The 23,621-nt window shown below is 44.2% G+C and overlaps 3 protein-coding genes across 10 annotated transcripts; 2 read left to right on the top strand and 1 right to left on the bottom strand.

Moving 5' to 3' along the window:
- Positions 1-48: 48 nt before the first annotated feature.
- Positions 49-375, bottom strand: LOC120047247 (transmembrane protein 238-like). Its single transcript, XM_038992777.1, has one exon. It carries the CDS (start codon positions 373-375, stop codon positions 49-51), a length of 327 nt encoding a protein of 108 aa, XP_038848705.1.
- A 1,309-nt stretch (positions 376-1,684) lies between these two features.
- LOC120048688 (coiled-coil domain-containing protein 106-like) lies at positions 1,685-12,143 on the top strand. Of its 5 annotated transcripts, none has more exons than XM_038994835.1 (9): positions 1,685-1,754; positions 2,384-2,463; positions 2,587-2,685; positions 2,875-3,105; positions 3,952-4,008; positions 4,169-4,411; positions 6,445-6,615; positions 9,764-10,067; positions 10,912-12,143. In XM_038994835.1, the coding sequence occupies exons 2-9, from the start codon at positions 2,394-2,396 to the stop codon at positions 10,967-10,969; spliced, it is 1,233 nt and encodes a 410-aa protein (XP_038850763.1). In that variant the 5' UTR covers positions 1,685-1,754; positions 2,384-2,393; the 3' UTR covers positions 10,970-12,143. The 5 variants fall into 5 exon arrangements, with proteins under 5 accessions (XP_038850763.1, XP_038850761.1, XP_038850760.1 ...); XM_038994833.1 differs by having other exon boundaries at positions 1,714-1,866; XM_038994832.1 differs by having other exon boundaries at positions 1,714-2,128.
- A 313-nt stretch (positions 12,144-12,456) lies between these two features.
- On the top strand, positions 12,457-23,228 carry LOC120048687 (splicing factor U2AF 65 kDa subunit-like). 4 transcript variants are annotated; one of them, XM_038994826.1, is made up of 13 exons: positions 12,457-13,035; positions 13,432-13,494; positions 13,693-13,834; positions 14,503-14,541; positions 15,064-15,173; positions 15,360-15,511; positions 15,967-16,083; positions 18,954-19,092; positions 19,302-19,381; positions 19,736-19,876; positions 20,376-20,462; positions 20,750-21,001; positions 21,107-23,228. In XM_038994826.1, exons 1-13 carry the CDS (start codon positions 12,987-12,989, stop codon positions 21,239-21,241), a joined length of 1,506 nt encoding a protein of 501 aa, XP_038850754.1. In that variant the 5' UTR covers positions 12,457-12,986; the 3' UTR covers positions 21,242-23,228. The 4 variants fall into 4 exon arrangements, with proteins under 4 accessions (XP_038850754.1, XP_038850757.1, XP_038850756.1 ...); XM_038994829.1 differs by lacking the exon at positions 13,432-13,494; XM_038994828.1 differs by lacking the exon at positions 14,503-14,541.
- The last annotated feature ends 393 nt before the right edge of the window (positions 23,229-23,621 follow it).

Here is a 23,621-nt window from a genome sequence, read left to right as displayed (position 1 = left end):
GATCCTCCCCTACAACCACGCCCTTCTCCTACGCCTAACCATGAAGCATCATGAGGGGCTGCTGTGGCTCCTGGGGAGTCGTATCCTGCGGCTGAGGGAGCGGGCCAGCCGGTCCATGGCACCCATGGTTCCCCCTAGCTCCTTCTTGGAGGTCAGGCCCTCGAGGTTCCCGCTGTACCACATGACCCATCCTCCCAGGGACATGAGCATCAGTAGAGCCCCAGAGTACACCAGCAGGTCCCCAAAGTCCTGTCCCTTAATCTCTAATGGGGCAAAGACCCCGACCAGCAGAGCAGACACACCTAGCAGGTCCATCAATATGGCAAACGCCAGGGCCAGCTTACAGTGGGACAGACCATCATAGTGCTGCGCCATGGTCACTCACCTGGGGGACAGAGAGGTGGGGGAGGTGAGGTGTGTGGCACATTGACAGACATAACTCTTGTGCATTGACATTGCTCAGAGTAAAATCACAATAGAGTCACCTCTGGCAATGATAGGAGGTTCACTCTAGGCCTACTGGTCGAGTGGGAGGATATTGTATGAACATAAACATGACACCATGGCGTGTATGTTCTGTAGCTATTAAAGTACAGGTATGTATGAAATAATGTAACCATGGTCAAATAACAACAGTATGTTATTTAAATATTTACTTTGTCTTTGTATTTAGGCCTACACTTTTTTAAAAACTTTTTATCTAACATTGTAGGTTCGTACAATACTCTTCAATGTATCTTTATTCATAGGAAAAACAGGTGCCACACCTGAGCGCTATGATACTCCCAGCACAACCAAGACACTTTTGTGTTTCGATGCTCGTTAAAAAACGGATTTAAACACAGAAAAACATAACAGATTAATACTCACCTCATCACAGGTGCAAATGCGTCTTGATTAGTATCGTTTCAATATTTATCTCTTAAAAATGTAAGTAGAATCCACTCAAACTGTATCCTTCCGGTTCTTCACTGGCAGGTAAAAACAGTGACTCATGAGTGAATAATGTTACCTGACACCTCTCCACTCCCCCTCACCTGAACTTTTCTGCACTGACGAATATCATTGGTCCGGTGTCTTTTGGTCAGAGCAGCACTAAACGAAAGCAAGAAAAACCTGTCAAACAATATTTGACTTTTCAATTCTTTTCACCCTGACATTTATTTTGGAATATGATTTCTAATGTATATGCTAAACAAAAATATAAATGCAACATGCAGAAATGTCAACGATTTTACCGAGTTACAGTTCATATAAGGAAATCAGTCAATTGAAATAATTGAATTAGGCCCTAATCATCTGAGACCAGCCAATCAGAATGAGTTTTTCCCCAAATCAGCTGCCTGGGTGGCCGGTCTCACATGATCCTGCAGGTGAAGAAGCCAGATGTGGAGTTCCTGGGCTGGCGTGGTTACATGTGTTCTGCGGTTGTGAGGCAAATTGGACGTACTGCCAAATTCTCTAAATACAAAGTTGGAGACGGCTTATGGTAGAGAAATGACAATTAAATTCTCTGCCAACAGCTCTGGTGGACATTCCTGCAGTCAACATGCCAATTGCACGCTTGCTCAAAACTTGAAACATCTGTTGCATTGTGTTATGTGACAAAACTGCACATTTTGTACAGCAGCGCCTTTTCGTTACAAACTACATTTCGGTCAATTATAGACTCTCCCTTAAGTAACCGGAAATGACGGCAAAGGACGTAAACAAGACTTGTAAAATTAACGCTATATTGTTATTGTTCTAGCTAGGTACGAAAGTGGACAGAATGAACGGGATTTACATATGAAATACATTGTTATAACGACTGAATAACGGTTCATATATCATTGATTTGTGGAGAACACCACCAGAAAATAGTTTGTGCGTAAAAGAAGCTGCTAGCTTGCTACTAGTAAAATAGCTAGCTGCTGATTATCTAACTAGCCTGTGTAAGATTAGCAGAGTCCTTATGGCAATTTGATATGTAGCTAGCTAACGTGTGCATTTTTTATTATAACGCTACATCTTGCAAACTAGCATATGTCAGCAACGAACATCGTGTATAATGTGCTAATATAACTTGCTAGTACGCTCGCAAGTGTAACGTTAGACAAAGGGGAATAAAGAGATCTGTGCGAAATAAGTAGGTAACTTATTCTGCATCTCTGCTGAGAATTGCCATACTGTAACTACTAGTAATTACATTTCTAGTGGCATAATTGCATCCACAAATGCTTAGTAGGCAAGCTGAAGGCAACACTTCGAAGTTATTACAAAACTGACTGCATACTGTTACATTTGCAACGAAACATCGTCAATGGGAGTTGTTATCCATCATTGGATGTTGCGTGCCAAATGTAATACATTAATAAACCTGTATTATTTCTGTACAATGAAGGGTGCACGAGATGCAGGAGGGAAATATTAATGACGCTTTGCCTACCTCCAAGAACCACACAGGCACCCACCCCATGCAGAGTAAGATTATGAAACCTTCTAAAATCTGCATCATTGATATAGCTGTGTATTTACCTCTTCATGACAAAGTGATAACAGTTATTTAGCCATAATAATGCTTACTGTATATTTCTCCCTCTGTAGCTCCGAAGAACGAGGATGCCTATGAAATCTCCATTCCCTTTGAGGAGAACAACTTTGAGCAGCAAGGCTTCTTCAACCAGAATGAACAGAGTTTTGACGGTTCATATCAAAGCTTTCATTTCCTACTAGATCAGAACCCATACCATAGATGAATGTAGTTGAATGACCATCTGGAAGGACAGTCCAGTGAGTCCACTCACCTGGTTTCTCCGGTGTGAATCGGTTAGTGATTAAGATTAATCCTAATATTCATTCCCTGACCCTTAACTTCCTGTGTGTGTTTCTCAGAGTCGCCCCCTCCCTCGGGCGCCCCCCCACCAGGCAGCTCGTACCTTCTGATCACCAACCTGCGGACGCAGCTGCAGATCTCCCTGGAGAAGAACTCGTGGCTGCACAAACGCATCGAGGACCTGGAGGAGGAGAGGGACTTCCTGCGTTGCCAGCTGGACCGCTTCATCTTCTCTACCAAGACCCAGGGCCATCAGAACCAGGGCCCCAGTGAGAGCCAGTACAGCAATGGTGAGAGAGGGGCATGGAGAGGGTTTGGGAAGGAGGATGGACACTGGGGGGACACAACCATGATGGAGAAAGATATATTGTGATTAGAGAAGTTCTACCATGCTAACCACACCACCCACGTTGCGTGCACGAGCGTTGCTAAATATATGTACACATGTTATTCAATAATTTCATCCCAACTGTTTGTGCACCTCAACCAGCGTCTGCGTAGCCAGGCGCTAAAATAGAACTTGGTTCTAGAACTTGGTTCTATTTTAGACGCTTGATGTGCTGCAAGACCCGCCTCTCCCATCTTCTCATTGGTTTTTAGGAGCATATACCCATGTGTGTGATTGAAAGATGGAGGTCCACACTCCAATCTATTTGGTAGTGGTAATGTACCTTAAATATGGTTGCCAACCACCATATAAAACTCCACAGAAGAAGAAGAATGAACAAGGAGAAAAACTAACTAGGTTTCCCCTTTTTATCTGTGGATTAATTGTCGGAGTAGAGAACACACGATTTTGTATTACACAACATGGGTAAAAATTCTAAAAAGATCCATAAAAAAAGGACTATATGCATTTCAGGTAAAATAACAACCCAATGTTTATTTTCCAGGACAAATTAGTTAGCTAAATGTCCATGAAAGTTTTGTGTGTGTTTCGACCTGTCCCCAAATTAATATAGTTGGTCCACAGTTGGTTTTGGTATTTTAACCTGCGTGTCGTGAACAAGTCTGGTGGGGATAGACAAAATCAGCATGCAGACGCACGCGTGGAGCCGGTTTGGTCAGCATGTAAAAGAACATACTTTTTACAGGCATAGATTTATTCTCGGGAACCGTTGTTTTTCCTCCTGCAGGCTATGACTCTAGACGTTTTGAATGGAAGCCGAGGAGAGAGGGGGAGCGGCCAGCTGGTAAGGACTGCTTTATGACTTCACTAGTCCCTTGTTCATGATACATGTATCTAGATCCAGAGCATATTCTATATATTCTCATCACCTCTCACCACTACTGGCCTCAGTTCACTGATCACCCTCATTGATCTTCTCCTTTTCCGTCCGTTAACCCTTTCAGAGCAGAAGTCCGAGCCACAGCGTTTCACATCTCGTCAGATATTCCAGCGAAGACCCTCCCCCACTGCCATGGCCCCACCCAAAAACCACACTTCCAGCACGATAGCCAATCAGATGGCCGCGATGAGCTCCATGTTCAGCTCCGGGGCCTCCCAGACCCTCTTGCAGGGGCACAGCAGTGGCAGTAGCAGCGCTAACAGAGCCACCATGAGTGACATGAATGCACACGGGAGCATAGGGCCAGGTAATGGGATCCAGACTAGAGGTTGACATGGGAACAGGACTCTTGCACGTGCCAAGGGATTCCGGCAGGAATGGGAGAGGCCTCACGAGTAGTGAAGTGGTCTAAGGCCCTGCATCGCAGTGCTAGCTGTGCCACTAGAGATTCTGGGATCGAGTCCAGGCTCTGTCGCAGCCGGCCGCGACCGGGAGACCCATGGTTCGGCGCACAATTGGCCCAGCGTCGTCCGGGTTAGCGGAGGGTTTGGCCGGCAGGGATGTCCTTGTCCCATCGCGCACTAGTGACTCCTGTGGCGGGCCGGGCGCAGTACACGCTGACACAGGTGTACGGTGTTTCCTCCGACACATTGGTGCGGCAGGCTTCTGGGTTAACTGGGCATTGTGCCAAGAATCAGTGCGGCTTCGTTGGGTTGTGTTTCGGTGAATGCACAGCTCTCTGCCTTCGCCTCTCCCGAGTCCGTACGGGAGTTGCAGCGATGAGACAAGACTGTAACTACCAATTGCATACCACGAAATTGGGGAGAAAAAGGAGTAAAAAAAATAAAAAGGAATTAGTGGGAAGTTCTAGGGTCGAGTTCAGGACAGGACTGGACAGGATCGACAGTCCACAGGAACGGTCACAGTACAGGAATAGTTATACAAATATTTTTTGGGGGGAGGGTTAGGCTCAGGCTCACTCTCACTCCTTGCTCCAGTTTTAGCCGGTCCCTACTTTACCTCAGATGCCAACGTACATCAGTGAATGATGAAGCCTTCAAGAGAGGAATTGCAATGTCTTGTTGCAGCCAAGGACCCATCACTAACATTAGAGCCATTAAAAGGAATGAGCGATGTTTCAGCTAAATGTGATGGAGTTGTCTTTGACAACGAAGGAACCGAGTACACAGAACCAACCGGAGAACGGGACAAGCGGCATGAAGCGGCATAGCTGCTCCACCAACAATATTACCGGCCAATTGTTTGCATATTTAACTAAACCCGTGCCATCTGAAGTAAAGAGTAGGATGGCCATAGGGTGGCAGATACAGCCTCCGGCCATTTAATCTGGTTGAGGGCCAAAATCGGGTAATGGGGTTGTGTGTGAACTGCTGGCAACTGTCTCGTGAGCGCTGAGCAGCAGCCAAACAAACCAGTTGCTATGGCTACCATATATACAGTCATTGATGATGGCTACTCACAGCAGAGTGGGGGACAGAGATGAGCAGCTAATGGAGGAAGTTATTTCTCATTTCTGTGTGTAAATATTGGGGATTTTTATCTGGATGGGTCAGGACCAGTGATGTACAGTACTTAAGTAAAAATACTTTAAAGTACTACTTAAGTATTATTTGGGGGTATCTCTACTTACCTGTACTATTTATATTTTTGACAACTTTTACTTTACTTACATTCCTAAAGAAAATAATGTACTTTTTACTCCATTCATTTTCCCCGACACTCAAAAGTACTCGTTATATTTTGAATGCTTAGCAGGACAGGAAATGGTCCAATTCACACACTTATCAAGAAAACATCCCTGCTCATCCCTACTGCCTCTGATATTGTGGACTCACTAAACACAAATGCTTCGTTTGTAAATTTTGTCTGAGTGTTAGAGTGTGCCCCTGGCTGTCCGTAAAATAAATTAAAAAACAAGACAATTGTGCATGCTGGTTTGCTTAATATAAGGAATTTGAAATTATTCATACTTTTACTTTTGATACTTATGTATATTTGAGCAATTCCATTTACTTTTGATACTTAAGTATATTTAAAACCAAATACTTTTAGACTTTTACCCAAGTAGGATTTTACTGGGTGACTTTCACTTTTACTTGTCATTTTCTAATAAGGTATCTTTAATTTACACAAGTATGACAATTGGGGACTTTTCCCACCACTAATCAGGACAGTATAGGGGGAGAAATGGACAGTACCAGATGGGACAGGAATAAATGTTCACTTCTGTGACAATCCCTAGTCCAAACTATGAGCACCTCTAGTCTAGCACCTCTAGTCTAAAGTTGTTTTTTATCACGGTCTTGTTTGTCTGTTTAGATTCCCTGTCCCTCCTGGGGGAGGCCGAGGAGTTCCTGGAGCAGGATGGCTACATGAACGAGGAGGAAATGATTTCAGGAGAGGACGTGATGTCAGAGGGCATGAGCAGCGGTGGGCACCCAGGGATGAAGAGGAGGCGGGTCTTCCGAATCACCAGGGAGAGGCAGAGAGGTGAGGGACAATGGCAGCCATGTTACTCATTTCATGTTCCACCAAAAATTCGGAGATTTCCATCCCCAACTACAACATTTTCCGTCAAGATAGAACTGCCAGGGGGAGGAGTTGCAATCTACTGCAGAGTTCTGTCATACTTTCCAGGTCTATGCTCAAACAGTACGAGCTTCTAATTAAACAAATTTATCTCTCCAGAAATAAGTATCTTACTGTTATAGACCCCACTCAGCTCCCAGCTGTGCCCTGGACACCATATGTGAATTGATTGCCCCATCTATCTTCAAAGTTCGTTCTGTTAGGTGACCTGAACTGGGATATGCTTAACACCCCGGCCGTCCTACAATCTAAGCTAGATGCCTTCCATCTCACACAAGGGACCCACCAGGTCCCTGAATCCGTAAACATGGGCACCCTCATAGATATTATCCTGACCAACTTGCCCTCCAAATACACCTCTGCTGTTTTCAATCAGGATCTCAGCGATCACTGCCTCATTGCCTGCATCAGTTATGGGTCCGCGGTCAAACGACCAGCCCTCATCACTGTCAAACGCTCCCTAGAACACTTCTGCGAACAGGCCTTTCTAATCGACCTGGCCCGGGAATCCTGGAAGAACATTGACCTCATCCCGTCAGTAGAGGATGCCTGGTTGTTCTTTAAAAGTAATTTCCTCACCATCTTAAATAAGCATGCCCCTTTCAAAAAATGTAGAACTAAGAACAGATATAGCCCTTGGTTCACTCCAGACCTGACTGCCCTCGACCAGCACAAAAACATCCTGTGGCGTACTGCACTAGGCATGGATAGTCCCCGCGATATGCAACTTTTCAGGGAAGTCAGGAACCAATACACACAGTCAGTTAGGAAAGCCAAGGCTAGCCTTTTCAAACAGACTCCAAAAAGTTCTGGGACACTGTAAAGTCAATGGTGAATAAGAGCACCTCCTCCCAGCTGCCCACTGCACTGAGGCTAGGAAACACTGTCACCACCGATAAATCGACAATAATCGAGAATTTCAATAAGCACGGCTGGCCATGCTTTCCTCCTGGCTACCCCAACCCCGGCCAACAGCTCCGCACCCCCCGCAGCTACTTGCCCAAGCCTCCCAGCTTCTCCTTCATCCAAATCCAGATAGCAGATGTTCTGAAAGAGCTGCAAAACCTGGACCCGTACATATCAGCTGGGCTAGACAAGCTGGACCCACTCTTTGTAAAATTATCTGCCGCCATTGTTGCAACCCCTATTACTAGTCTGTTCAACCTCTCTTTCGTATCGTCCGAGATTCCTAAAGATTGGAAAGCTGCCGCGGTCATCCCCCTCTTCAAAGGGGGTGACACTCTTGACCCAAACTGTTACAGACCTATATCCATCCTGCCCTGCCTTTCCAAAGTCTTCAAAAGCCAAGTTAACAAACAGATCACTGACCATTTCGAATCCCACCGTACCTTCTCCGCTGTGCAATCCGGTTTCCGACCTGGTCACGGGTGCACCTCAGCCACGCTCAAGGTACTAAACGATATCATAACCGCCATCGATAAAAGACAGTACTGTGCAGCCATCTTCATCGACCTGGCCAAGGCTTTCGACTCTGTCAATCACCATATTCTTATCGGCAGACTCAACAGCCTTGGTTTCTCAAATGACTGCCTCACCTGGTTCACCAACTACTTCTCTGATAGAGTTCAGTGTGTCAAATTGGAGGGCCTGTTGTCCGGGCCTCTGTCAGTCTCTATGGAGGTACCACAGGGTTCAATTCTCGGGCCGACACTTTTCTCTGTATATATCAATGTTGTCGCTCTTGCTGCGGGTGATTCTCTGATCCACCTCTATGCAGACGACACCATTCTGTATACATCTGGCCCTTCTTTGGACACTGTTAACAAACCTCCAAACGAGCTTCAATGCCATACAACACTCCTTCCGTGGCCTCCAACTGCTCTTAAACGCTAGTAAAACTAAATGCATGCTCTTCAACCAATCGCTGCCCGCACCCACCCGCCCGACTAGCATCACTACTCTGGACGGTTCTGACTTAGAATATGTGGACAACTACAAATACCTAGGTGTCTGGCTAGACTGTAAACTCTCGTTCCAGACTCATATTAAGCATCTCCAATCCCAAATTAAATCTAGAATCGGCTTCCTATTTCGCATCAAAGCCTCCTTCACTCATGCTGCCAAACATACCCTCGTAAAACTGACTATCCTACCGATCCTCGACTTTGGGGATGTCATTTACAAAATAGCCTCCAACACTCTACTCAGCAAACTGGATGTAGTCTATCACAGTGCCATCCGTTTTGTAACCAAAGCCCCATATACCACCCACCACTGCGACCTGTGTGCTCTCGTTGGCTGGCCCTCGCTACATATTCGTCGCCAGACCCACTGGCTCCAGGTCATCTTTAAGTATTTTCTAGGTAAAGCGCCCCCTTATCTCAGCTCACTGGTCACCATAACAACACCCACCCGTAGTACGCGCTCCAGCAGGTATATCTCACTGGTCATCCCCAAAGCCAACAACTCCTTTGGCCGCTTTTCCTTCTAGTTCTCTGCTGCCAATGACTGGAACGATTTGCAAAAATCGCTGAAGTTGGAGACTTATATCTCCCTCACTAACTTTAAGCATCAGCTGTCTGAGCAGCTCACCGATCGCTGCAGCTGTACACAGCCCATCTGTAAATAGCCCATCCAACTACCTACCTCATCCCCATATTGTTTTTATTTACTTTATTTTGCTCTTTTGCACACTAGTATTTCAACTTGCACATCATCATCTGCACATCTATCACTCCAGTGTTCATTTGCTAAATTGTAATTACTTCGCTACTATGGCCTAGTTATTGCCTTACCTCCTTACTCCATTTGCACACACTGTATATAGATTTTTCTATTGTTATTGACTGTACTTTTGTTTATCCCATGTGTAACTCTGTGTTGTTGTTTTTTTGTCGCACTGCTTTGCTTTATCTTGGCCAGGTCGCAGTTGTAAATGAGAACTTGTTCTCAACTGGCCTACCAGGTTAAATAAAGGTGAAATAAAAAAATAAAAAAAATAAAAAAATGCTTTGGAAATGCTTCTTTCTTTCCTTCCTTGAAGTAGGCCTAATCAATCCCCACCTCCCTCCATCTCCTCCCCCTCTAGTCAAAGACGCTGCAGGGGTTCTGTTTCGCTACAAGAAGATCCTGCTGACCTACCAGCGGCTGAAGAACATGTCTAAGGCCTTCCAGATCCACGGCGTAGACCGCAACACAGTGGCCTCCACCACGCCCATCGCTGAGATGCTGCTGGTGGCCCCGGAGAAGGTGGCGGAGGTGGGCGAGTTTGACCCGTCCAAGGAGAAGCTGCTGGATTACGCACGGCGCTGCTACGTCGCCCTGGACGAGGAGACGCTCAGCAGGGTGCAGGCCCTGAAGAAGAACAACCTGCTACTACCCATCTCTTACAGGTTCAGACACTGATGGGGGGAGGGACGCTGGGGCCTAGGGGATGAGGGGAATCTGGGGTCCAAGGGGATGGGGGGGTGCTCTGGGGGGAGGAGGGCTTCATTTTGTCATGGAGAAGAGCAGGGTGGGAATTTTGGAGAAGGTCGTCACTCAACCATCTCCCTAAGATTCAGACATTTATGGAAAGTTAAGATTTGTGTATGGGAGCGCTGGATATGTAGGGGAGGTTGTTGCCCATCCCGTACAGAGTTTGTTTTCTATTCTTAACTATTTGTTCAGAATCCTTTTGAAGCAGAGGTCATGAACTATAGCATTCCTTATTTCTGACCAGAGTACTATTGAACTTTGTAGTACTGTATTTCAGTGCAATTTTGACACGTAGGGCCCCATTTTGCCAGTGCCAAAAAGTGGTGCTATTGTCTGAAGAGGCCGTGCTTCTCCCAATTACTTACAGTAGCAGCATGAAGGTACAGTGATCAAATCATAGATTTGTAGCATTCCAAACTGGCTCTTTATTTTCATCATACTTGAAATAAGTGCCATGCTGACTATTTGAGGTAATACGGTCTTTTTTGACGATCATCTATTTTGAGCTGTCAGCATTTCACCTTTTAGTGTCTTCATGTAAAAGTGGTGTCATTTTCTGCACACTCACAAAAGCAATGCCAATACTATAAATACATCTTTATTTACAGATAAATGTTTGTTGTTTGGATAACATTCCCTCGTCTTTTCCCTAGCACTTCAAAAACAAGTGTATTATTTGTGCACTTAAATGATGACCTTATTTAGATATTTAAAAAAGCCCACATCTTGTGATTTTGGATCTGTCTCTCATTTCTCCAGGTTGAAAGGAGGAGAGGATTCTCTTAAAGAGAAGGAAACTCACGCGACCACAAACTGAACAAAGCAAAGAGTAGTTGCACACTATTGCTCAGATTCAATCTTAAGTAGAATCATTCCAGTGTTCTGTCAGAAAGCTTCCAGGTTCTGAAACAAAGGAAGTTAGCTAGCTGACTGACCACTGGTGTTGTGTCTGCACCAGAACAACAGAATAAGCAGATACTCTTTGCTTTGGAAGGAGGATGGGGACAGTTTTGGGGATAGTTCTACTGTGAGGTTAAGCTGTTGTACCACAAATACATCACTTTTTTTGTTGCACCAGAATATATTCTGTCACTGTAAAGTGCCACTGTAGCATACAGTTGTGAGATGTGTAATTTGACTGAAATGTGGTGTAGTGTAACATCACGTACCCTTTGTACTGTGCTACGAAGATTCGTTTTTACTATAATAGTAGTATGATTTACTGTGCTATTTCACCATCAGTTGAGATTTGTGCTTTCTTTTATCAGTTCTCTACTGCAATACTTTGTTTGCTTGAGAATAATTTATTGCAATTAGATTGCATACTATTACGCTTCTCTTTCTTTGTGTTCCAATAAGCTCAGTGATTTCCACAAAAGGGACAAAATACAAATGTTGATTTTTATTTGAACATGTCTGTAAATCAAAATCAATCACCAGTTCCCCATTACAATTGCATGTGAAAGTAACTCTTGTTGGTCAGTTGTTTAGACAGAGCTGTTGTTGAACTTAATAATGATGTTAAAAAAACAATAGCAGTAGTATTGGCGATGGTGTAATATAGTGGTATATTGTGTGTTTATTATACTGGTACAAGGAATTGCTGAGACCCCAGGTTGTCTGAGCGTGTGAAAGGGTACCTCTCACTTTAAACTTCATGTCTTACTTATTCACAACACAAACTCACCCACTGACAGGTATCAGTGTGTACAACTGCTGAAATCATGTTATGTTACAACACCTTTTATACGGGTCAGAGATGTCATTTTGACTTTAATAAGGAACCAATAATTTACTGAACGGTGCAGTACAACCTGTATCATTTAAGATACCGGTCTTTGTTTGTGCAGCATTTAAAAAATGTTTAATATTGTATTTCTCTTCAAGAATCACGAGGAGTAGCCTATATTCAAAAACTGAAAATGTTTGGTTGATTATACAAATTGTATGGACTGTAAAACAGAAATGCCATTAAAGCATTTGATTTCTTAAAAAATCATGATTTGACGTGTGTTTCTCTATGAGTGTGTAGATAGGGAGATGCTAGGAAAAACAAATGCTGCTCCCCTGGGTCAAACTCCTTTCTGTTGTAATCACAGATCTGAGAGGTTGTTTCTGAAATCAGTACAGGGATATCTAGCTTTCATGTATGCAATGCATACTATAATGTCCAATGTTAGAAAATACCATGCATTTTGTAAGAACTTCTTGTTTGGTGCTAGGGCAAAGAGAACATACTGTATGTACATGTTTTTGTTGGTTGAATTACAAGCCCAAAGGGGGCGCTAAAAGTAAAATGTGTAGATCAACTTCCGGTGTCACGGGGTGCCTGGGCGACGAAACGCAAAAAGCGGGCATACCGAACATATCCCGTATTTTCTCCTTGTATACATTTAATTGAAAAACATATATTGGGACGACGCCAAACACCGTTGCAACATCAACAGGACGAACGGCATAACATTGGATGTGCAATTGTACCAGCATATCCTTATTCACTCGACTTGCTAGTTAGCATTAGCTCGCTACCACGACTGCTTCAAGAACAGGCCCCAGCCTGGACTTTGCTTTATCCAACTAGCTAGCACAAGATAACAGGTTTTCTTTATCAATGTTATTTTCAGTTATTAGTGTAAACTAGAACCACATCTTTAACTCACCTGGAGTTGTTTACTTTGATATTTCTAAACCGTTGCATTAGTGGTGTGTAGTTAGCTAGCATTTTACTAAGTGTGTTGTGCACTTTTTTCGCAAACTAGCGACCGCTCAGCATTCCCGTCCATTTTACAGTCACAACTAACTAACTAGCTAGGGCTAGCAAATAAGAAACGGCAATGTCGGATTTCGACGAATTCGAGAGACAACTGTCTGAAAACAAACAAGGTAAGCTAGCTAGTTAATCACTTATATTTTATAACCAGGTTATAAACTAGCTAGTTAGCAATCGCATATCATCACAACACAAGAGCGCGGGCTGGCTAACTAGCTAGTAGTAACGTTAGCTGCTAGAGCCCACACTGTCGCAGCTGTCGTCCCAGGCACATTCGTGTGGCTATAACTAGCTAACCCATTGTTTAAAAGTAACGATATTTTTGTCACTAATCGGCCCTGTTTTGAGCCAGCTGACGTTTTCCAGCTCTGAATGTGTTGAATCCATGAAAAGTTAACATCTCTTGGCCATACAGTAGCTATATCCTATGAAAGTAAACACGTAACGGTGTCAATCCTCTTGCCCCCTGTACCATCTTCTCTCCTCCCCATCTCTATGGTCCTCTGTAGCTCAGTTGGTAGAGCATGGCGCTTGCAACGCCAGGATAGGTCGCTCGATTCCCGGGAACACCCGTACGTAAAATGTATGCACGCATGACTGTGTCGCTTTGGATAAAAGCGTCTGTTTTAATGGCATAGCTATATTATTTTAACTCAACCGTTTTCTCTCCTCCCCCTCTGTTTTCTTTCCTCCCTTTCTGTTTTCTTTCCTCCCACCCTCCCTCTTCCTATTGTTTCACCGTTCCTTCCCTTTGATTTCCCTTCCTCCAGCGGAGAAGGACAAGGAGAACCGCCACCACCGTCGCTCCCCCTCTCGCAGCCGCAGCAGAGAGAGGAAGAGGAGGAGCAGAGACAAGGACAGACGCAGCAGGGATCGCCGTGGAGACAGCAAGGAGCGCAGACCGAGACGCAGGTAACTACAGCATTGTCTTACTGCACGCTCTCAGGTGTGTAAGAGACCTAGTTACGTGCAGGTACTACGTACTGGTTAGAGTAGGGCTATCTGCACACCTGATGAGTGAACAGTATCAGGACTCTTGGAAAATAAGCAACCCAGGCAACACTGACTGTACCTCCACTGACTGTAAGTTTAAATCTGAAATAGAAAGCTCTCAAGCATATTGATACACAGCATTATTCCTCTGTATGAGGTAGCCTACCTATTGTCCTGACAGTGAAATGCAACTTTGTGGAGGAAGACCCACATCTAACAGTGTTCACACACATTGAACATTCTACACCTGGTCCCTGAAGTTGTTTTAGGATGCATTTGTTTTAGTGGAAAGAGCCATAACGTACACTTACTAGACCTCAGTGTTCTGTAGAAGTGTAGGTGCCTGATTCCAAATCGGTCCCTATCCCTAGGCCCTACTAGTAGATCTGAAAGGAGTGGATGTGGTGAGCGCTCCAGCAGAAGACCATATTGCTTATACCTATCCAATCCTTTAGGATCTATGTTCATACAAACAGTGGCTTGGGGCTAATTTCGAATTGCACTCTAGTTCCACTTCCTGCAGTGGAACTACCTGTGACCAGGGTTGGAGTGAAATGAAATGTGAACTCCTTCCAATGTCATTTCAGCTCACCATCCCAACAACAACCCCAAGAGATTGCTGTAAGGTAATACAGCAAACTAACACAGAGCTTGTTTCTGCATTATTACAATATCACTCCAGTCACTCTAGCAAGTGATCTTTCCTCTGATTGTGTACTATCCACTCATGTTTACAACAGCGTATTATATCCTGTGTATACCATTGTGTGGGAAGGTTTTGGTAAGGGGTTTCTATGGAGAGAGAGAAATGAAACTGTAGGGTCAACTCTGTAATAATGGGTTACATTTGTAGGGCTCTGTGACATCATCCACTGTAAATGTCATTTAAAAGTAGTATGTCATTTGAAATCACTTATATTTGTAAAAGGTACAATAATTAAACATGGATTCAGAAGTGTAAACCTGGTGTTTGTCATAGATGGGTTAAAGAGAAGCTGTAGGTTTCTCTAAAGGTCTGTATAAGGCTTGACTCAGAGGACATCACAAGTAATGACTTCTATTTGTCTTTTTGCTTCATCTGTTTCTCCCTGCACTCCTTTGTTGGTCTTTCTGTCCTCACTCCTCCTGTCCTATTTTCTCTCCATCAGTCGTTCCCCGCACCGTGAAACGAAGAAGAAGAACAAAGTGAAGAAGTACTGGGACGTCCCTCCTCCTGGCTTTGAACACATCAGTGTGATGCAGTACAAAGCCATGCAGGGTAAGAGAGGAGGCCTCACTTCATCATCCTCTTCCTCTCTCCCTTGTTCTCTCCTCTATTTTCATCTACTCTATTCAACTCTTTGACCCTCGTTTGGCCTCATATTTAACTGAGGTTTTACTAATACTATCTTGTTCTGGAAGCTGTATGAATGTTGTGTTTTTAAATGTGTGACTTCTCCTCAAGCTGCGGGTCAGATCCCAGCCACGGCCCTGCTGCCCACCATGACCCCAGACGGCCTGGCCGTGACCCCCACTCCTGTCCCTGTGGTGGGAAGCCAGATGACCAGACAGGCCCGTCGGCTCTACGTGGGGAACATCCCCTTCGGCATCACAGAGGTCAGTTAGCTTCTGGATGGATGTAGGGACAGAGATCAGAGAGAGGTAGTAGGTAAAAGTTGATACAGCTTAACAGGGTTCTACAGTGCTGCCATTTTACATGTGTATGTGCCTGAATATGTAGCTGTGCGACCTGGAATTTTTATTTAGGAGGACCAGTGTGCCTAGAAAAATTAAGGATTCTAGCTTTTATTTCCTCATATGTTTCATTGTGCTTTTAAATTTCTTTGTTTGCGCCTACATTTTTCATGTGATCCTTGTAAAAAAAAAAGTTGACCGTAGTGCCTTGACAGTTTAAAGATAGGGTAGGATGATTCTGTCAGGTTAAGGCTAGGGGCCGGGCCATCTGATTCTGTCAGGTTAAGGCTATCAGAGAGTGCATAATAAATACTGTTGTTGTTGGAGTGATTCTTTTCCAGAGTATTGCCTCAATGTCTCTCCCTCTCCCTGTGTAGGAGTCCATGATGGATTTCTTCAACGCTCAGATGCGTCTGGGTGGTCTCACTCAGGCTCCAGGGAACCCCGTCCTCGCTGTTCAGATCAATCAGGACAAGAACTTTGCCTTCCTCGAGGTGGGTCTCAACACCCACTTGACAATACTCAATACTGGAGAATAAATGTGACCTTCCTCAATAGTCAAACGGACCTCTTTTCAAATCAAATCAAACTTTATTTGTCACATGCGGCGAATACAACAAGTGTGGACTTCACCGTGAAATGCTTACTCACAAGCCCTTAACCAACAGTGCAGTTCAAGAAGAAGATGTTTACCAAGTAGGCTAAAATAAAAGTTATAATATAAAGTAACACAATAAGAATAACTAGGCTATATACAGGGGGCACCGGGTACAGAGTCAGTGTGCAGGGGTACAGGTTAGTTGAGGTAATCTGTACATGTAGGTGGGGGCGAAGTGACTGTGCATAGGTAACAAACACAGCGAGTAGCAGCAGTGTACAAGGGGGGGGTCAATGTAAATAGTCTGGTGGTGATTTTATTAATTGTTCAGCAGTCTAATGGCTTGGGGGGTAGAAGCTGTTGAGGAGCCTTTTGGTCCTAGACTTGGCACTCCGGTACCGCTTGCCGTGTGGTAGCAGAGAAAACAGTCTATAACTTGGGTGACTGGAGTCTCTGACAATTGTATGGGCTTTCCTCTGACACCGCCTATTATATAGGTCCTGGGTGGCAGGAACCTTGGTCCCAGCGATGTACTGGGCCGTTTGCACTACTCTCTGTAGCGCCTTACGGTCAGATGCCGAGTAGTTGCCATACCAGGCTGTGATGCAACCAGTCAGGATTAGAGGTCGACCGATTAATCGGAATGGCCGATTTAATTAGGGCCGATTTCAAGTTTTCATAACAATCGGAAATCGGTAATTTTGGACACCAATTAAAAAAAAAAAAAAAATTGCACCTTTATTTAACTAGGCAAGTCAGTTAAGAACACATTCTTGTTTTCAATGATGGCCTAGAGATCCTGTTGAGCTTGACTCTAGTCTGGCACTGTGAAGAGACATGAGAGGTGTAGAATAAGTGGGAGGCCTCGACCGCCGGTGAAATACCACTACGAACGGTGGGTTAACTGCCTTGTTCGGGGGCAGAACGACAGATTTTTACCTTGTCAGCTCAGGGATTCAATCTAGCAACCTTACAGTTAACTAGTCCAACGCTCTAACCACCTGCCTCACGAGGAGCCCGCCTGTTACGCGAATGCAGTAAGAAGCCAAGGTAAGTTGCTAGCTAGCATTAAACTTATCTTATAAAAAACAATCAATCAATCATAATCACTAGTTATAACTACACATGGTTGATGATATTACTAGTTTATCTAGCGTGTCCTGCGTTGCATATAATCGATGCAGTGCGCATTCGCGAAAAAGGACTGTCGTTGCTCCAACGTGTACCTAACCATAAACATCAATGCCTTTCTTAAAATCAATACACAGAAGTATATATTTTTAAACCTGCATATTTAGCTAAAAGAAATCCAGGTTAGCAGGCAATATTAACCAGGTGAAATTGTGTCACTTCTCTTGCACGCAGAGTCAGGGTATATGCAACTGTTTGGGCCGCCTGGCTCATTGCGAACTAATTTGCCAGAATTTTACGTAATTATTACATAACATTGAAGGTTGTGCAATGTAACAGGAATATTTAGACTTATGGATGCCACCCGTTAGATAAAATACGTAACGGTTCCGTATTTCACTGAAAGAATAAACGTTTTGTTTTTGAGATGATAGTTTCCGGATTCGACCATATTAATGACCTAAGGCTCGTATTTCTGTGTGTTATTATGTTATAATTAAGTCTATGATTTGATAGAGCAGTCTGACTGAGCGATGGTCGGCACCAGCAGGCTCGTAAGCATTCATTCAAACAGCACTTTTGTGCGTTTTGCCAGCAGCTCTTCGCAATGCTTCAAGCATTGCGCTGTTTATGACTTCAAGCCTATCAACTCTTGAGATTAGGCTGGTGTAACCGATGTGAAATGGCTAGCTAGTTAGCGGGGTGCGCGCTAATAGTGTTTCAAACGTCACTCGCTCTGAGTCTTGGAGTAGTTGTTCCCCTTGCTCTGCATGGGTAACGCTGCTTCGAGGGTGGCTGTTGTGATGTGCTCCTGGTTCGAGCCCAGGTAGCGGCGTGGAGAGGGATGGAAGCTATACTGTTACACTGGCAATACTAAAGTGCCTATAAGAACATCCAATAGTCAAAGGTATATGAAATACAAATCGTATAGAGAGAAATAGTCCTATAATTTCTATAATAACTACAACCTAAAACTTCTTACCAGGGAATATTAAAGACTCATGTTAAAAGGAACCACCAGCTTTCATTTGTTCTGAGCAAGGAACTTAAACGTTAGCTTACTTACATGGCACATATTGCACTTTTACTTTCTTCTCCAACATTTTGTTTTTGCATTATTTAAACCAAATTTAACATGTTTCATTATTTATTTGAGGGTAAATTGATTTTTATTGATATATTAAGTTAAAATAAGTGTTCATTCAGTATGGTTGTAATTGTCATTATTACAAATAAATAAATAAAAATCGGACGATTAATCGGTATTGACTTTTTTGGTCCTCCAATAATCGTTATCGGCATTGAAAAATCATAACCGGTCAGGATGCTCTTCATGGTGCAGCTGTAAAACCTTTAGAGAATCTGGGGGGCCATGCCAAATCTTTTCAGTCTCCTGAGGGGGGAAAAGGTGTTGTCGTGCCCTCTTCACGACTGTCTTGGTATGTTTGGACCATGATAGTTCGTTGGTGATGTGGACTCCAAGGAACTTGAAACTCTCGACCCGCTCCACTACAGCCCTGTGGATGTTAATGCGGGTGTATTCGGCCCTTTTATCTGAGCTTTATGAAATCATCTGACAGGTGAAAGTTAACCCTCTACCTTTCTCAAACCTGGTCTGTGTTTGTTGTCCCTCAGTTCCGCTCAGTGGATGAGACAACCCAGGCCATGGCGTTCGACGGCATCATCTTCCAGGGACAGAGTCTGAAGATCCGCCGTCCCCATGACTACCAGCCTCTGCCCGGCATGAGCGAGAACCCCAGCGTCTACGTGCCTGGTCTGTCCGCCTGTCTGTCTCTGTCTGTTGGTTAACTGTCCAAATGTCTCTGGCTGCTTCACTCTCTATTTAGTCCATCTTTAAACCCTTCTTAGTCTGGCCTACTTGAACTATTTACCCGTCTCTATAGGATCAGACTGGATGTAGGCTGTTTATATCAACGTTTGGTTGACTTTAAATAACTTGTCTCTCCTTCTCTGTCTGTGTAGGCGTGGTGTCCACAGTGGTGCCTGACTCGGCCCACAAGCTGTTCATCGGGGGCCTGCCCAACTACCTGAATGATGACCAGGTCAGTGAGCTAACCTTAACCAGCTTAGCCTTCTAACCAGGTCACCTGGAGCCACCTACTGGGCCATACTGGGGTGTGCTGGCTGGCTGCTCACCTCCTGTGACGTCCCAGTCTGGCCCAGTGAAAACCTCCTGTTTCCTCACATGCCTAGTCAATGCTGGACGCGGTTAGCAGTGTACTGAAGTAACACTGTTGACGGAAGCCAGATAGCTTGAAAGAGCTCCAATAGTCTGAGATGTTAAGTGTTCAACAATGTCTCCTCGTCTGACTGTTCTCCCCTTTCCCCTATCCCTCCCATCTTTTCCCCTCTGATCTCTATGGTAATCTCACCCCTTCCCTCTCTGTGTTCTCCAGGTGAAGGAGCTCCTGACATCGTTTGGGCCTCTCAAGGCCTTTAACTTGGTCAAGGATAGTGCCACAGGTTTGTCTAAGGGTTATGCGTTCTGTGAGTATGTAGACGTCAACCTGAACGACCAGATCACCATGGAGAATCAGGTAGCTAACCAACCCCTGCATTTTTACTTCTTCACACACCATGTCATGGTTTTGGATTTGATCCAGTTTTTTTTTCTCACACATTTTTGCAGTATCTCTTCACATTTTTAATTACTTGCATATCAATAAAAATGTAAATGAATGTTAAAGGGGAACTATATTGCTCTTGAGATATTATTAATAAAATGTTTGTGTTTCATATATAATACTTTAGCCCCCACAGCAAGAGACATAACTCTTGACAAAATGATTTCATATGGTTACACTCCCAATATTTCAGGGTAATCTGTTATGATTGAACTGAATTGCAGTAAAAATTTAATAAAACCTTTTAAAATGACCATCTGTAGAAAGGTAAAAATCCTAAATTCAGCTTTTGATTGGGTTCTTGAAAGGGGGAATTTCAATATATAGTGTAGAAGTGCATAGACCCTGGGGGGTTGTCCCTGCTGATAATTGACAGCTGTATTAACCACTTGGAGATGCCCTGTCCCCACAGGCCATAGCAGGACTCAACGGCATGCAGCTGGGAGATAAAAAGCTCCTGGTGCAGAGAGCCAGCGTGGGATCCAAGAATGCCACTCTGGTAAGACTGAGAGATGACGCTGGTCAGGCAGGGAATAGTGTGCTACAGTGGAGAGGGAAGTAGAAGGTAGAGGGGAAACGCTTGGTCCAGGGAGCCTTCAGGACATCTGAGAAAGATACACTTGTGCAGAGGGGGCAGAGGATCTTAGGTAGAGCAGAGAGACGAGGGGGAGCATATGTTATGCCCTTGGGGCGGCCTGTGCTGTGTCTGTTCTACTTTTCCAATCCCTCACAGCATGTTCTGTATCCACCGACACTCCTTCGCCAACCCTCCTCTCTCCCCTCCAGACAAGTATAAACCAGACCCCGGTAACGCTGCAGGTGCCGGGCCTGATGAACAGCTCAATGACCCAGATGGCTGGCCTGCCCACTGAGGTGCTGTGTCTGATGAATATGGTGGCTGTGGAGGAGCTGGTGGATGAAGAGGAATACGAGGAGATCGTGGAGGATGTGAGGGACGAGTGCAGCAAGTACGGCCAGGTCAAGAGCATCGAGATCCCCAGACCTGTGGATGGGCTGGAGGTCCCTGGCACTGGCAAGGTGAGAGAGAGAGGCTTCTGTCTTCAGCTTTATGACTATGCCTTTTTGAATGATCTCCATTGAACCTCCTTACATTTCCTCTCTCTATCCCTCTCTGTCCTATAGATCTTTGTGGAGTTCATGTCAGTGTTTGACTCCCAGAAGGCCATGCAGGGTCTGACGGGCAGGAAGTTTGCCAACCGGGTGGTGGTGACCAAATACTGCGACCCTGATGCCTACCACCGCCGAGACTTCTGGTAGAGGATGACGACAGACGAGGATAGTGAGGGGGGTGGATTGCCATATTTCAAATCAACCCCTAACCCCACACCACCTAGGCACTTGTTTTGACCTGAAAAGGTGTGAGCGACATAATGTTTCAGCTAGTCCATCAGAAGGCCAGGTGGAGTTCAGAGAAGTACCCAGGGGTAGGGGCTGGGGATCCATTTGGTATTGGGCAAAAGAGAAGGGAGAGATGAAGGGTTTGTATTCTGATGAAAACCAAGAGGGTCATGGGAGGGAGGGGTGGGGGGGTTCAAATATTTTTGTGAATTGTGTGTAGTAACAGGTCCGGGGTAAATGATTTTTATACTTTGAGAAAGAGATGGGTCATTCTGGCGGGGGGGGGGGGGGTCTTGCCACACCTTATGGTTTGTATTTAAATGGAGGGAGCCTGTTTTAAGTACTTTAGGAAGGTGTGGAGAGGGGGAAGTAGACTGGGCTACTCTATAAGAGTGGTGGATAGATGGATGGACAGAGGCGTATTCATCTTTTCATATGGGGAGAGGGAGGTGGTGACTTTTTTTATTTGACCCACCAATGTAGATAACATGATCAGATTCTTGATGAGAAAAGGGGGAAGGAAAGCTATTGACAGGATCAGATGGAAAGCTATTGACAGGATCAGATGGAAAGCTATTGACAGGAATGGCCTTGTTTTGTGATTTTCCTTCTCAGATTTGGACCTTTACATTTCCTTGTTTCTTTTCTTCCATGTACATCAGACTAAGCCCCTCTCCCTGTGTGTGTAGCGAGAGGGGGAGAAGCTGTAACCATACATAACCAACTCCAATGTCATATTCGACTAATTTATCTGAATGTCAGCTTTTGTGGTTCCAATACTGTATATTTACACTGTCACACCTTGCATTGTCACCAGGGCCGGAGTTTGAGTACCATACATTTGTATTACTGCCTGTGTTTCTTTGAAGGTTTTGTTTCTTTTTTGGATTGAAACCTTTCTTCTAGTGTGAATTTATCCATTGCCATTTTTAGCAGGCAAAATAATTCTATCCCTACACCCTTACCCATAAGAGAGACTGGGAGAGGGGAAAGGCAGGCTTTTGAAGTTTTGAATTGTTATTTTTGAATTGTGAGTGGTAAATATTGGATTGGTGTTGTAGGGCTCGATCTGGTTCTGATTAAAAGCCTTAATGTTATTTTTCAAGTCTCATTCGAGAGTAAAATATGTGGAGTACTCATTCATGTCTGTGCTTAGCAAGTTTGTCAATACATGGAGTCATTTCATGGCTTTGGTCTTTTCAGGTAACAATGATTTGAGATTGTAGTCAGTATTCAAGTTGTATTGCTTTGTCTGGAATGAGTTTCTTTTGTTTTGCATCCTGTTTCAAACCTACCTATAGAATATTGGACCGCTCATACAGAAATCTCTCTTTGGCCCAGGTAGTGTTTGTGTAACTTCTCACCTCAGCAGACAAAATAAAGTTATAAAGACTAATACCAATGTTTCCTCTTCTACTGCCCACAAATAAAATGCACTATTTACTTTGACCAAGTTATCAGGCTTTTAGTAACCATAAAAGTCAGGTAGTATTGTGTGATTGTATACCTCTTCTGTTAAGTAATGGGTTTGTTGTCACAAAGGGTGAGATGGTTTTTTTACCTGAAGGGGAGTGCAGTCTTTTGGACAGGTTCTCAAGTGTTCTATTGGAATGTTCAACAACATGTTAATAGGCATCAAAAGGTTGTCCCCTCAACTGTATATATGGTCTCACTTCCTCATCTCCCTCAACCTTTGTCATTACGACTTCAAGGACCACTGGTTACACTATGGGGTTGAGCGAGTTCCCATGATGCTTTGTGTTCAGACCTAGAGTTGGGCAGTACCAATGACATGTGACTTCCTCCCTTTCTAAAATGTGCTTTTTAAATGTTACCATGTCGTTTTAATTTAATATTTTTGGGGGCAAAATGTGAATTAATGGAATAAAAAATGGCTAAAACCACATGTAGTTTATAACAGAATTGTGGATCTTTTATTTAACTAGGCGAGTCAGTTAAGAACAAATTCTTATTTACAATGACGGCCAAACCCTAACGACACTGGGCCAATTGTGCGGCGCCATATGGGACTCCCAATCACAGCTGGTTGTGATACAGCCTGTAATTGAACCAGGGTTTGTAGTGATGCCTCTAGCACTGAAATGTAGTGCCTTTAGACCGCTGTGCCACTCGGGAGGCCACTTAGTTTCTCGTTTTCAGAAGTTGCTCTAACAGGATTTCTGTTGCTCTCTGGATATCACACTGAAAAGCAGGAGTTGACTAACAGTGCAAATAGACTTGGCTTGTATGTTTACATTTGACTCATTTAGCAAATGCTCTTAGCCAAGACTTCCAGTAG

This window comes from Salvelinus namaycush, chromosome 5 (genome assembly GCF_016432855.1).
Source record: "Salvelinus namaycush isolate Seneca chromosome 5, SaNama_1.0, whole genome shotgun sequence".
Lineage (NCBI taxonomy): Eukaryota > Metazoa > Chordata > Actinopteri > Salmoniformes > Salmonidae > Salvelinus > Salvelinus namaycush.
This window is presented reverse-complemented; position numbering and strand designations above follow the sequence as displayed.